The 14,137-nt window shown below is 39.5% G+C and overlaps 2 protein-coding genes across 3 annotated transcripts in view; both read left to right on the forward strand.

The window, feature by feature from the left end:
• The window catches only part of LOC133347612 (centrosomal protein of 112 kDa-like), a 48,265-nt gene extending 40,392 nt beyond the window's left edge, over positions 1-7,873 (forward strand). Inside the window, 5 exon segments of the mRNA XM_061560037.1 lie at positions 102-251; positions 1,246-1,335; positions 4,265-4,366; positions 4,915-4,980; positions 5,469-7,873. Of these exon segments, the coding sequence (XP_061416021.1) occupies positions 102-251; positions 1,246-1,335; positions 4,265-4,366; positions 4,915-4,980 (408 nt within the window). The 3' untranslated portion in view covers positions 5,469-7,873.
• Positions 5,506-14,137, forward strand: part of LOC133347586 (axin-1-like) — a 31,607-nt gene continuing 22,975 nt past the window's right edge. The window contains exon 1 of one of the 2 annotated variants that reach the window (XM_061559984.1): positions 5,506-5,535. The gene's annotated coding sequence lies outside the window, so the exon portion shown is untranslated. Of the gene's footprint in view, positions 5,536-13,921; positions 14,087-14,137 lie in introns of those variants that run through there. The other variant, XM_061559985.1, reaches the window with a different exon arrangement.

The following is a 14,137-nucleotide window of genomic DNA, read 5'->3' on the forward strand; positions in this document are numbered from 1 at the left end:
ATGGAAATTAGCACTGGCCTACTTGAGTTTGAGCATGAAGATGCATTCACTTTTGAATCCCTGTGGCAAAAGTAAAATAAATCGGTGCAAACTGTGCGTAGGCGATCATGGACCTGCAGGCACAAGTGGCATCTATCCACGAGGAGGCTTCCGAAAAGAGTTTGGATGCCGAGAAGAGGCTGCACGACGCCGTCACCAAAATGCAGGGTGACCTGGAGGCACTTCGCCAAGAGCACCGCAGCACGCTGCAGGCACGTCCGCATGCCTGCTCGCCTGTCGTTTGCCTTAATTGATTAGCTAAATCATTCAGTTGCTCATGGAAGAGATTGCTGCGTGGCCCAAGGGTCAGAACGCTATAGTGGTCTCGGCCGAGTGATTGGGTACAAAAAAAAATCGTCAAATTTGGATCTGCATTTAACTTAACTAAATTCCACCTCTGAGAAACAAACATTTTGGTTTTACTGTCACACAATGAACATTACTGTCAGAGGCAGAGCGATTGAGAAAGTGCTGCCCCTACTCTGTAGAGCAGGGATGGGGAACCTTTTTTCTGCCAAGGGCTATTTGGATATTTATAATATCATTCGCGGGTCATACAAAATTAAATTTATGTTGCTATGAAAAAAGCACCTAGATTTATTGAATTTCGAGTCGTGCGATTGCCTTGGCAGGGCCAGACTAAATGATTTCGCGGGCCTTATACGGCCCGCGGACCGGACGTTCCCCACCCCTACTGTAGAGCATAGGTAATTTTAACGGGTTTAAGAGGCAGCTGAATGAAATCCACTTCTGTGGGTCATTCTTTGACACAATGGGTTGCACTGATCTGTGAGAGATCTGCATGAATATTTCGCCTCATGATGCCACACCAATAGCACAATAGGGCTAAAATCGAAAAATTAGGTTTTTACCTCCTTTAACATTCAAAACTAGAATTATACAGATTGCACACACATCGTGTAACCCTTTTAACAATTCGAGTTCACAGTGAGGTTCTTCTGTGTGAAAGATATTGTGATTCAATTTGTCGCTCTTTGAAGAGCAGTATTTCATGTGGTCACTCAACAATAAGAGTGTTTGTTTCCATGCTTGAGTGAAAAAAAATGTTGAAACCCCGTGCATGTCTACACATCACTTCGTATGATTTTGCGTGTTTTTGTGCGTGCATGTAGTTTATTATAATTGTAACACGAGCCTGCACTGCTTGAACATGAGATTGTTTATGGTCTTGACGGGCCTTGACAGGAACTGCATGGCCAGAAGGATACCCACTCGCGGCTGTCGGCCTCCTGGGAGAAACAACTACAACAAATTGGGCTCAAGCACCAGGAACAGGTGAACATGCCAGTTCGTTATAGATTTGAAGCTTCCGTGACTGCAAGGATTCATATTCTTAGGTTTTTTCGGTAAAGTCACGTAGGTAAAAAAATGTAAATTAATAAAAGTAAAATAAAAATAAAATTAAAATCACGACGTTTCGGAGGCAACACAAGCTTCCGTCTTCAGGTGGAACCGTCACAGAACGATTGCTGTATCAAGTAAGAGAAATTCCAAGAGAACAGTCCTTGTATATATACTGGTTGAGGGTGGGAGGAGCCAAGGTAGGCCCCTGGATATTATTATTGAGGTTCGGTGCGGCTGAAGCATGCTGCTAGGAATGAGCCTTTGTTGTGTAGACTGGTTGAACTGAGAGGTTCCAAGAGTTGTTAAGGTGCGGCTGATGTAAAGGTGCGGCTGCTGTAAATTGGTTGCGTGCGAGGCTTAATTCCATATGGTGGACAATCATAGTTATAAAAAGAGTAGTCACATTTACCATGTCTCTAGATCATGAAAACCATCTCATGTCGGATTTGCGGGAGCACAGGTGTACTCGGTGATCCTTACGCATGGGTATCTGTAACTTTTCCATTCCATCTTCTTGGTTCTTTCGGTAAAGGCACGTAGAAGGGAAATAATAAAATAATAAAAATAAAACATGAAATAATTCTCACGACGTTTCGGCCACAACGCAAGCAGCCATCCTAAGGTGAAGAACAGGTCTGTCGGGAAGAACTAAGAAGATGAATCCCTGCAGTCACGAAAGCTTTAAATCGAAATTTTCCATTCTAGTTAGTGCACACGAAACAAAGGAAGTCATGTTTAAGGCAATGTAAACTGCATGAACACAAATTTCATTGTTTTACATATCTGGAAGCTTCAAGTAAAATGCATTAGTATGCGAATATAATAAATGGGAAGATGAATTATTTTATTATGTACCATTTACAAGGAAAATTGCAAATGATATGCGAATGTTACATTTAGGATATGATTTGCTTTGAGACTACAAAAGGCAGGAAAAACAAGAAACAATCGAAACAGAAAGAAAATAATCTGCTTATTAAATAGAATGGTGAAAATCCATTGAATCCCTTGGGGTTGAATTGTTAGATGCCTAATTATGACGTTAACTGCTGTTGCTATTTCAAACGGTTTGCACAATATGACACTTATTTCCTTTTTCTTTGTGCACCGTACGGACAAATATATTGCTGCTACAATAGTTGCACCGAGAGTGAATGTGTGTGCGAGTCTGCTCTTCTGACTTGGCCTCTGAGCGATGACTTTTAGTGAACACAATGCAGCACACTTGACTGAAGAGTCAAACAGAAATAATGTGTTCCTCTACGAATTTCTGAATTTGGCTGGAACCTATGTTGGATTTCGCTGATTTCAGTGTACGCATGAAATTCCATTTTTTACTTCTCTGAATTGCAAACTTAACATTGTAATTAGTTAGATTTAAGGTGGAATGACCCAGCATGTTTATACTACTGCAAAAATACATGCTTTTTTAAGCCAAGAAATTCAAATTGTCCACGTTCATGCTGCATTGGTTTAATGCAAGTATTTAGTTTGGATAGTGTGTTTAGTGTTATATTGGCTTGTTATACATGTCTTGTAAATGAGCTTGTTCGTACATTGTATGGCCTGAGATACATGTGTACATGATCATTGTAAAAGTAATGATCTTTAATCGTGGACCAATACTTTGGTGAATCAGGCATGGTATTCATTTTTGGTTTCATATTTAGTCTTGTTGCATGATTTCAAAATAACATATTCTTGGGTCTTTCGGTAAAGTCACGTAGATAGGTTCAAAGAAAATAACAAAAAACGACGACGTTTCGATCGCAACGCAAGCGGTCGTCTTCAGGAAAAGGGGGGTTAGCTTCCAAGGGAAACTGTTTATAAGGGTTTGAAATGGGCGTCGCCCAAATGTCAGCAACCAATGATAATGTAAGTGTTCGGCAGCGAGCCCGGCTGTGGTTCGTTTTCCACCAATCAAAGGGCTGCCAGGTGAAAATTAGCACATGTTAAAGAGAGATTAGCATGTTAATGGAAGAACGCAGCGCCGCAACCAAGGGGTCAGCGCGCAAAGTGACTGTGAAGAAAGCGCAAGTTTGAAATGGGTGTAAAGCACAACTAGCATCGGAAGGTGGTAGGATGGGAACATCATAGCCAATTATGACTTAAACTGGTTGATAACGTCCTTCCAGTGATTGTTCAGTTTGTACCTATCTTCTCGGTTGAAATTGTGTCTGTGTCTATATATATATGGATGGCTTCATGAACGAATCTTTGTTGATAGCCAGTGGGCTTGCAAAGTACCTTCGTCTTAGAGAAATCAATTTCGTGTGAGCCAACAATGATCAGCCACTTGCTGAAGTGTCGGTCCTCCCGTGTTTAAAATCTGCCTTATGCTCACGAACGCGGTCCGAGACATGTCTCTTAGTTTCACCAATGTAACTACTGCCGCAGACACAGCTTAGTTTGTAGACACCGGGGTATTGCATGTCAGGTACTTTGCTCGGGTAAATAGATGTTAAATATATATTTTTTAAACATGAAGAATGCTAGGGTAACATTAATGTGATTTATGCTTATAATTCTGAGTATTTAACAAGTAATATTATAAATATAATATCAATATAATATTACTTGCCTGTTCTTTAAGCATGTTATTCATTATTAAAACTACATCTGTTTAGCATCAGCTCCGCATGCTCCTCTTACTTTGTAGCTCGAAAATATCTGCCAATGGGGCACAGGGCCCCACGTTAGACAGTGCAAAATCGAGTTGGCAAGTGAGGCTCTCAAATGTTTTCTTCTGAGTTAGCATTGACCTTTCATAAATAGTTCCAAGTATTTTAGATGTCTTGCTTTGACCATGACGTTTTTGGGTGAGATATCCCAGCTTCACCTGGTATTAATTGCCTTGCAGGTGACGGCGCTGCGACAGGAACATGAGAAAAAGCTGAAGGGCCTCATGCCGGCGGACGTCCGCAAGCAGCTGGAGGAGACCATTGCGTCCCTCCAGTCACAGGTGACAGGCAGAAAGACACATGGGTGGGTGATATCAACTCCACCACTGGCTGCAAATTGTACTTCAGGGTTAGGCCGTCTGTTGAGCGTATCTTCTCTCAAGCTTTTGGCACCACGCAATTGAACCAAAGTGAGGATACTCACCCAGTTTATCCTGATTGGAGACCAGGTGAGATTCCTCATGTCATCATCCGAAGATACCAGTCGTAGTGCGTGGCACAAGCTTGAGAGAATATATGCTCAACACGTAGCCTAGCCCAGAAGACTACACTAGGATTACGAGTGGCTGGGAAAACCTACGTACGTGCTTATTCCACCACTGGCTTAAATCCTCAAAAGCAGACATGCTCCATTCTAAAGTTTTACTCCTCTCCCCTCTCCGAATGCATTCTGTTTCAAATGGAATTGTATGAAAGCCATGGCAGCTTCTCTTGTGACACCACCGCTCTGTGGGTGCATCACGAGCGGGCAATTAAAGGCCGCCAAAGATGCTCTGCTTCTTTAGAGAATTCCCTGAATGACCAATTATGATTCATTCTGCCGTTCCAGGTGAACTGCCTGCAGAAGCGTGCCTCCCTTTTGCAAGAGCAGTTGGATAATCAAAAGACCCTGTAGGTAAGGCACAGAGCCCTGATCCATTGTGCATCAGATGGGCTTTGACATTTCCCTGGAGGAAATGTATAACTAGAAAATTGTAATAACTATCGACATATAATGATTGCTGAAAGCCAGTCATGGTTTATTGTGAATCTCTGTTGTGTTTGCACAAAGTTTTTTTAAATAAGGACAGCTACAGTTCCCAATAATTATATGATTTAAATGCCCATTGCGCTTATCAATAAATGCATGATATCGATCCATGGTCTCATAAATGTCGAAAATCCCCATAAAACTCAAAGCAATGAATTTACAATCACAAAAATTACATTTGTCCAACACTAGGCAATTATAATTGTATAGAAATATATGGTGAACAGACATCTTAAAATTTTATATGCCATTGCTAAGCTGCTAGTCGCACATATAATGCCCCCTCTAAGGGTGCGTGGGGCGGTTGTATGTGTTTACATATTGATTTGTATTGCATGTTGTATGGACTGCAGATGACTGCATTCGGCTGCCGACATAGGGCTGCGATCAGTCAAAGATGCCTCCAGGGTCACCCTGCAGGTGTTTGCAATTCCCAGCCCATCTGTCTGTACATACACACTGACCACAGGGCTGTGACTGGCCTTGTCAGCTCACCCCTGACTGTAGCCCTCAGCATCTAAAAAAGCCAACCATATGGTTGCTTTGCAGCCAGTTACATAAGCATTGTAATTGGGCTTATGGATACATTCAGTGTATTGCAATAGCAAACTACAAAATGCAGTTTGTTGCAGTTCACTCGTATTTCCAATAGCTACCTGCATTGATGTCTGTCTCGTGTGATTACAATCTAAATTATATTGCGAGAATACAGTACACTGTATGTGCAGCGGAGTTAGTGTCGGCTACGGATGGGGAAAGGTGTCAGAATAATGGAACATACTGTGATGACGTTTCATTGAAGGTGTGAAGGAGTGTTTGAGAAACAGACAAGTGTTGTATTAGCATACCCCGACTAAAAGCTACCCGAATTGGTGGCACTGTCGTTTCAAATGTTCAAATGGCTAATAGGTAAACGAGTTAAAACCCTGGTCGGATCACCGACTCAACTGTCTTACCTTTGTGTTTGATACATTGAAAGTGGCTTCTGTCATATGATTGTGGAATTCCCACCACTGGTTTAGAACCATTTATGGACATGACAACCACCCCCACATTCATTTGAATAGGGGCAGACCGACTTGATTGCTTTCTGATCATGCACTTTTTGAGAGGTTACATTCATTGACTACCTATTGTGACAGCTATGCAGATTTAACAGGAAAAACATTCTGCAGTGACATACGCTGTTTCCTTTTACAAATTAGTGGCCTATTGAAAGAACAATTTACTTTTCCATGTAACATTTTTCACGTCGGATCATTTCTCTGCATGTGAGTTAAATTATATGCCATTTATTAAGGTATACCAACAGATGTGTATTTATAATTTTAATATGGGAGTGTTTTATTACATAGTCTCTGTACACCAATGGACACATACATACTTCACATGTCTATAAATGGACCAAAACAACATCATAAAACATTAATGGTATTCTGAAAAAGTTGGGCCTGACAATAATGATGAATTTGAAGTGTAAAATCAAGCAGAAATGTATTGGTTAACATGTTGTGTTTGTGCTCTTCTGCGATGTTTACATTGAGTGGGTGTGTTCGTTCATAACAAGGGCCCACCTATCGTCTCAGGAACTGATGAGGTCGCGATTCCTGCATAAGCTCATGCTCATTGTAAAGTAATTTATGTTTTACAAACTATATTTATTTATATATGAAACACTCATTGATGTATGTGCATAAACAAACACACGCTTAAGAATATGTATCACTGAAATACAAAGGCTAATCGCAAAGTCCATCCCTGGTTTTAAAGTAATGTATTGTGATGACAATGTTTCAAAATATTACTTAAATTGTAAAATAACACAACACGTGTTTACAATTGCGCTTTCCTCCATCTACATTTCAGCTACATAGCCTTAATTTTGTTCACACGTTTGAGTGGTATCTTTAAAAAAAATACCAAGCGATTTGCAAATATTTCACGTCAACTTTTCCAGCTGCATTTTTATCACCGTCAATGTCATCCTGTAACCTTGAAGGTTGACCGAAGGATTATCCATCACAAACACTACCGGTTATTTAGATGCAATTGTCCGTTATCACTGTCTTCTCATTGTTATGATTATCCAAATGTGCAAAGTTAGAAAAATTGCGTGCAAATTACTGGAGTATATTTAGCGATCATTGCCGCTTTTGCAAAAACTTGGTAAGACCCTCCTGAAAAAGGGTCTCGAGACTCGGTGAGACTTTCCTATTAATATGAACTAGCTTGTTTGCCCATCCAAGGACGGGTGTATATTGCCGTAAATCTGACATTAAATAGAAAAATTGTTCAGCTCATGATTATTGAGAAGGGGGGTTGCCCCATGTGGAGTGACGTCACCCCCTCATGGTTATTGGGGAGGGGTGCGGCATGTGGAGTGACGTCACCCCCTCATGGTTATTGGGGAGGGGTGCGGCATGTGTAGTGACGTCACCCCCTCATGGTAATTGGGGAGGGGTGCGGCATGTGTAGTGACATCACCCGCTCATGATTATTAATGAGGGGGGGACCTCGTGTGGAGTGCCATCATGTGATGGACACACACGCATTCTTGGCTTATTATATTAGATAGGAAAATAGTGAATTCCCTCCCATCAGAAAAATACATTTTCAGATGTGTTGTCCATTGGTATTGAAAGAACGTTAAATTCTGCATGTTTTTATACTATGACACAAAAACTAGGGAAGGACTTTATTATCACTCTGTTTTACTGCATACCAAAGCCATTAAGCTGAAATAAATGACACAATCATTTGTATTATGTTGTTTCAGTGATTATATGTTATTGTTGAAAACATTTCCAATTTGTCAATTACTATGATGAATTACATGTGTGTCATGGAATGCACTTAACATTTAAAAAGTTGTCAAAATACACAAAGGAAGCAATGAAACTCTACAAGATAATGTCATTGATAATCATTGTGTTCTAATTTATAATTATGGATCGGAAAAGATGGATTGTGAGCTGACCTGTGACAGCCACGCATTGAGTTTATTTTTGTTAACCATGTTTATAGACATGTACGTGTACGATTGTTGTATTTTACGTTCATATTTTTGTGAAGTGTGTTCTTTGTATGTAGTTATATTTTTATGCATACAGTATTTAAATTAAGTTGATATGGCTATAAGTATGGCGATTTCACGTGTGTCAAGTGTTATTTTTATTAAAAAGAAACAACATTGTATTACTTGGTGTATATTTACAATAAGCACGATGGTGTGTCAGTAATTTCACTAGACTGATAATCAAAAAGTTATGATTTAAAATATGACTCTGGGGTGTACTCAGCCCATCATCCCTCCAGGGTTGTTAAATGAGTGCTACTTTGTTGCAAATCAACAGTCCATGGTCATCCTATATAAGTCTAGTCCCATACCATTGCAATATGGGATTTCCACCACTGGCATTGGGCCACTATTCCACAATTCCAGATATCGTTACATGTATCATGGCAAATATCATTCACGAGTAAGACTCACTGCCCAATGGTAAGAACACAGGTTTATAATGAGCATCAGAATTATTCTCTTGATTCATCAGTAATTGTTATTAAACATGTAAAGTGTCCAATGGTCACCATAATTGTCACTAAAGCTGCAGATTGCGAGCTGTGTAAGGTTCAAGTATCAAATTCCACTGAAAACCAGACGTTACAATCCTTCTGACATGAATTGCCGACTGTGTGTTGTATACAGGATGAATTGAAGAAGTTATGGTGCATTACCCACAACGTGGTAGCTCATTTACACCTAATTGTTTTCGTCTTGGGAGATTGAACTGCACAGTAAATGAGATGTGTGCATTTCAATTGATCTACTTAAGTGCACACATCTGATTTTAGACTGCCACCATGTCGACTGACCAACCCCACGATCACATCTCACACTTCATTTAGTGAATGAGAATAACATGTTAGTAAAATACATAAATAATGATGTGGGTGGGTGAATTTGGAGGATTTTGACGTTTCAACTGACAGGCTTGAATGGGAATGATGGTACGGCATTCATATAGTGTAGCATAAACATTATTAACACAAACCACAGTTTTTTTTAGGCTATAGTAATATGTCTAAACCACGATATTTTCTGAAAAAGGCTTATCTGAAACAGGAATATGAATGCCCTCTTAGTAAAAAGAATCCTTCTATGTTACAGTTATTTAATACATCATTATGTAAACACATTAACATTCTACGCAGAAAGATCTTTAATTGCAAGATTTACTTCAAGTGTATGAAAAAATAAGGTGTAATAACTGGGCATGTAACAATTCATCCATATTAATTAGATGTTTACAGTTTGGGGTCATAATTACATTTTATTATGTAAATCTTCGTGTCATTCCTAATCTTATTTGTATTGTTTCTTCTCTTTCTCCCGTTTACAACTGTGTTTTCTCCATTATAAATATAACATGAGAATATAATTAGCATACAATCTAAATAATAAATTCTCACACCATTCAATGCATGAATTGTGATCATAAAAGTCTATTTCAATTGATGAAATTCCAAGCAACTTAGAGGATTATACAAATATATATTACAAATTGGAAAACGTACATCTTTGAGATTCTTCCTCATCAAAGCAAATTTTGTCTGTTATTGATTATATGAGCACTGTAAGGTGAGATGTTTTCGTATTTGTATACCTATTTCACAAATGCAATTATTGTCAATGGAGAAACAAAACATTTGTCAAACTGATTTGAATTTTCACTCAGTGAAATGTGCTCATTTTATTTTACACAACTATTTGTTAAAGTGTAGTAATTTAATTTATCATTGCTAAACAAGTATAGAAAACAACGGAAAAGCTAATGCTATATTTACAATTTTTATGGGATAAGTTATGCTCATCATGCTGTCTAGAGGCATTCATTGTTGTTTCTTGCAGATTGTCATACATTAATAATACTTGAATTTGACATGTTTCTGTTGCAGAGTCGCCTTGCCAAATGATAGGGCGTGCTATAAATTGGGAAGAAGCCATATTCCGTTTTGGTCTCGCCATCTGAAATGGCAGCAGATGTGCGTCAATTAACATTACATCGTGGATGGAATAAATCATTGAGTAATGCGGTCCATGTTAATCACTTTGAGGCAGTCATATAACCTCTTCTTGGTTCTTTCGGTAAAGTCACGCTGTCTTTCCGACAGACCTGTTCTTCACCTGAGGCCGGCTGCTTGCGTTGTGGCCGAAATGTGAGAATTATTTTATTATGTTTGATTTTATTATTTCCCTTCTACGTGACTTTACCAAAAGAACCAAGAAGATGAATCCCTGCAGTCACGAAAGCTTTAAATGGCAGTCATATAAGTTGCCGTTTTTTACCTCAATGTAAAGTGTATAATTTTTTATATATTTGTTTTATCTTTGAGTATTAATGTGATGATGACCCTGTGAGTGGAAGATTTGTGCCAGAAAGGTGCAAATAAAAATGTACTTCACTTGCGTTCTCCAATGCTTTCTCCAGTGTCACACCTATGGTGGTGCACGATGATAGATGAACTCACGAATGCATTTAACTCAATGTCCGTGTGAATATGTATTTCTCCGCGTGCATGTCGGGAATCCCAACAGTACTGTGCAAGGGAAATAATAAAAATATAAAACAATAAAATTCTCACGACGTTTCGACTGCAACACAAGCAATCATCAGGTGTGAAATCCACAGAAAGAACACTTTCTTGCAGTTGAAACGTCGTGAGAATTTAATTGTTTTATATTTTTATTATTTCCCTTCTACGTGACTTTACCGAAAGAACCAAAAATATGAATCCCTGTAGTCACGAACGCTTTAAATAAAAATTTTGTATTGTGCAAGTTGGAGAAATCCATTGGAGGTGGCTGTGTTCAGAACAGTCTGCGAGTGTAGCACTACGAGGACAAGTACATAAAAAATATAGCATGAAGGGGGTCAGCCACCCACATCAGCGAAGAGGTTTTTAATCCAATGCTTAAAACACGAAAGGTATACAGGAACAGGGTTGTACTGTATTGCATTTTGTCATACAATTGCATTGGCCCGTTTGTGTATTTACAAGATATAGCCAAAGATCGCAATGAAAATGTAAATAAAGTACAGGATTTGTCATTGTCTGCAATATTTGTAGTGCAAATAAATAATAACCTGCATTTCAAGAATGTGGTTTAATCCCCTGTTAGAAAATAAGTAAACAATCAAGTAAGCTTGTGTTTCCACGAAAACATGTAATAGTGTCTTTACTTTTCGATTTAAAGCTTTCGTGACTGCAGGGATTCATCTTCTTGTTTCTTTCGGTAAAGTCACGTAGAAGGGAAGTAATAAAATAATAAAAATAAAACATAATAAAACATTATGTTTTATTTTTATTATTTTATTACTTCCCTTCTACGTGACTTTACCGAAAGAAACAAGAAGAAGAAGTGTCTTTACTATCAGGTGCTCAAAAACATGCTATGGAAGTGCTAACATATAGTGATATAAACACGTGCATTGTTTTTAGAACTTTATTTTATTTAGAATCCTAGTGGTAGGTCAGCTCAGTATCACCATAGGGTAAATAAAATAAGTAATGCTTTGTGGGACGTCAGTAGTGGTCATCCAATTTAGAGGCTGGCCGCAAAATAGCAATGTGGAATTGCCATCACTGGCTCTTTATTCGCAAAGATGAGCACGGTCGTTTCACACTCCCTCGAAAAGGGAGATGCTTTGACTTGTGGTGAAGTTGGTACTGAACTATCAATTGTAGTCAAATTGTATCAGCAATGTCAATCATAAGTAGTGTCACCTCATAGATATCACATTTCTTGTGGTTTATTCAAGTAACTTACCCAGTTTATTAGATGGTTAAAAAGGAGGCACTGGCCTTTTCCACCAGTGGGGAATTTGACCAATGTGAGTTTTTATTTTTAAAATGTACCATGAATAATGGCTTATTCTTGTACTGCAGTTATGTCACCATTGCATTAGTATGCCGACCATGTATCCATTGTATAACATTATTAATACCTTACAAATTAAATGAGATATTTCTTATTAAGTGATTGCTATTGTTATGGCGACATCGTAATGCACTCCTTTATTTACAATGTTATGTAATTAGTCATCAATCAACATTGATTGTTTCACTCAATTACGTGCACTGCATCGTGTGTAAGAATCGATGACCTCCGATGTATACCAATTATATAGATTTCAGCTCTTAAAGCAAGAGAGACAAAATGAGACTATATAATGAATGCTAGGATTGAACAGCCACCCATAAATCGTGACAAGCTATCAAATCGCAGAAATCCTCCAGTCGGGGTGAATCATTAACGGATAAAACTCATACCTGAGCATGGGCGATATTTTTGCTTAAAGGGTTGGCGTGCTATACTGTACAGTCATAATACGTACTGTAGTAATTGCAAGTGTAATGGGGTTTTAAAAATAATAAATTAATGTTTTTGTTATATACTGTGCCTACTTTATTACAGACCTTATTGGTCACCCCGTGCCCTTATACACCTCAACGTTCATCCTATAAAGTCTCATCACAAGGGAGAAACACAAATAGACAAAAAACGTTTGCCCATATTAAAACGGCTGTACGCCGTATGGACCTGAAAACGCAATGTTCCTGTACAAGAATACGGGCAAACCGTATGGGTTGACCCAGTACGTTGTTAGCTGTGTAATTATATTCATTTGGTCATGTTTTTTAAAAGCCAAAGTGGCTCTACGCTTAAACGAGTGTGTGAAGGTGTTTGCCCCCAACCAGTGATGTTTTATCACACATTCGTGCAAAGGGGGGCTGTATCTTAATAACAAGACCACATTTGACTTCCCACGAAGTGGTACGATTCTACTCTTGCGTACGCCAATTTGTTCAGGAGATGAATTCCAATATTGAGGTCTGCTGGCCACGAGAGAGCTTCAGGAGAAAGTATGTGTAGTTTTGCTATTTCTCCTTTGAAGGAGAGAGGATTACACTGGTTTACTATATGGTCCAAAGTTTGGGTTGCATTTTTGACAGTTGCATTGTGGCTTCTTCCATTTTCCATTCATGAAGGCGATGGGCGCAGCAGCCTGTTGATTTTCTGATGCGGTTTATGGTACACCGGTGTCTTCGAGGAATGTAAAAGCCAGAAGGTGCGATGTTTGGGTATCGAATGAGGTGTTTGTTGTGGACGTCTGCGTTGTGCCATTCTGTTCGCCAGCGTTATTCCGAATGTGTGAGATTCTAGGATAATGGTACGAATTTGGCTGCATCATAACTTGTAAAAAAAAAACTTTAAAATGGATAATTGCAATCAATAATGAGTGTTTAGTATGTTGGTAGAAACTGGAGTACACGAGGAACCCCCACGGATACAAGGGAATCACATGCAAAGCGGCACAGATCGATACAATAATCCACTCACTGTAATTCTTTATCTGTGCCAACTCATAACCCAGCAGGATTTGAAGTTTCACAAATATGCGTGATCCACCGATCCCTTGCCTCCAAAGCTCCATGAACCACGGGTGTGTGCCACCACGGGTGTGTGCCACCACGCCTGATTAAAGAGAGAGAGAGACAAGCCAGAATGTTGTGGCTGCCCTCCCACCTCAGTCAATGGACCCACCAACTTTCCATTGCCCCAATACTCACCCACCCAGTCAACCTGTCGAGTCTTCTCGGCTACCCTCCTCCTCCTCTCCCCTCCCCTACCAGTGCAAACCACCCTTCTTTTCGCCCTCCCACTCTCTTGCCACGGCCACGCCCGCCCGACAGCCCGCCCGCCGCTCGGGGAAATGCGCCTCTTTTCAACGCCGAACACATTTGTATGGTCGAGACTTGCACAGGCGAGCTACTTAGTGAGCACCGGGGAAACGTGTACACAAGAGGAACACCGTAGCCGGGGTCTTCTCTGTGTCAGCGTGAACTCGACAACAAAACCATCATCATCGTGGTCATCGTCATCATCAGCAGCAGCAAACAACAAGATGTGCGCCTGAGATTTTGTTGATTTTTTTTGTAGAATGTATCACGCCACTAC

This window comes from Lethenteron reissneri, chromosome 26 (assembly GCF_015708825.2).
Source record: "Lethenteron reissneri isolate LAM-NWPU_2019-01 chromosome 26, ASM1570882v1, whole genome shotgun sequence".
Taxonomy (NCBI): domain Eukaryota; kingdom Metazoa; phylum Chordata; class Hyperoartia; order Petromyzontiformes; family Petromyzontidae; genus Lethenteron; species Lethenteron reissneri.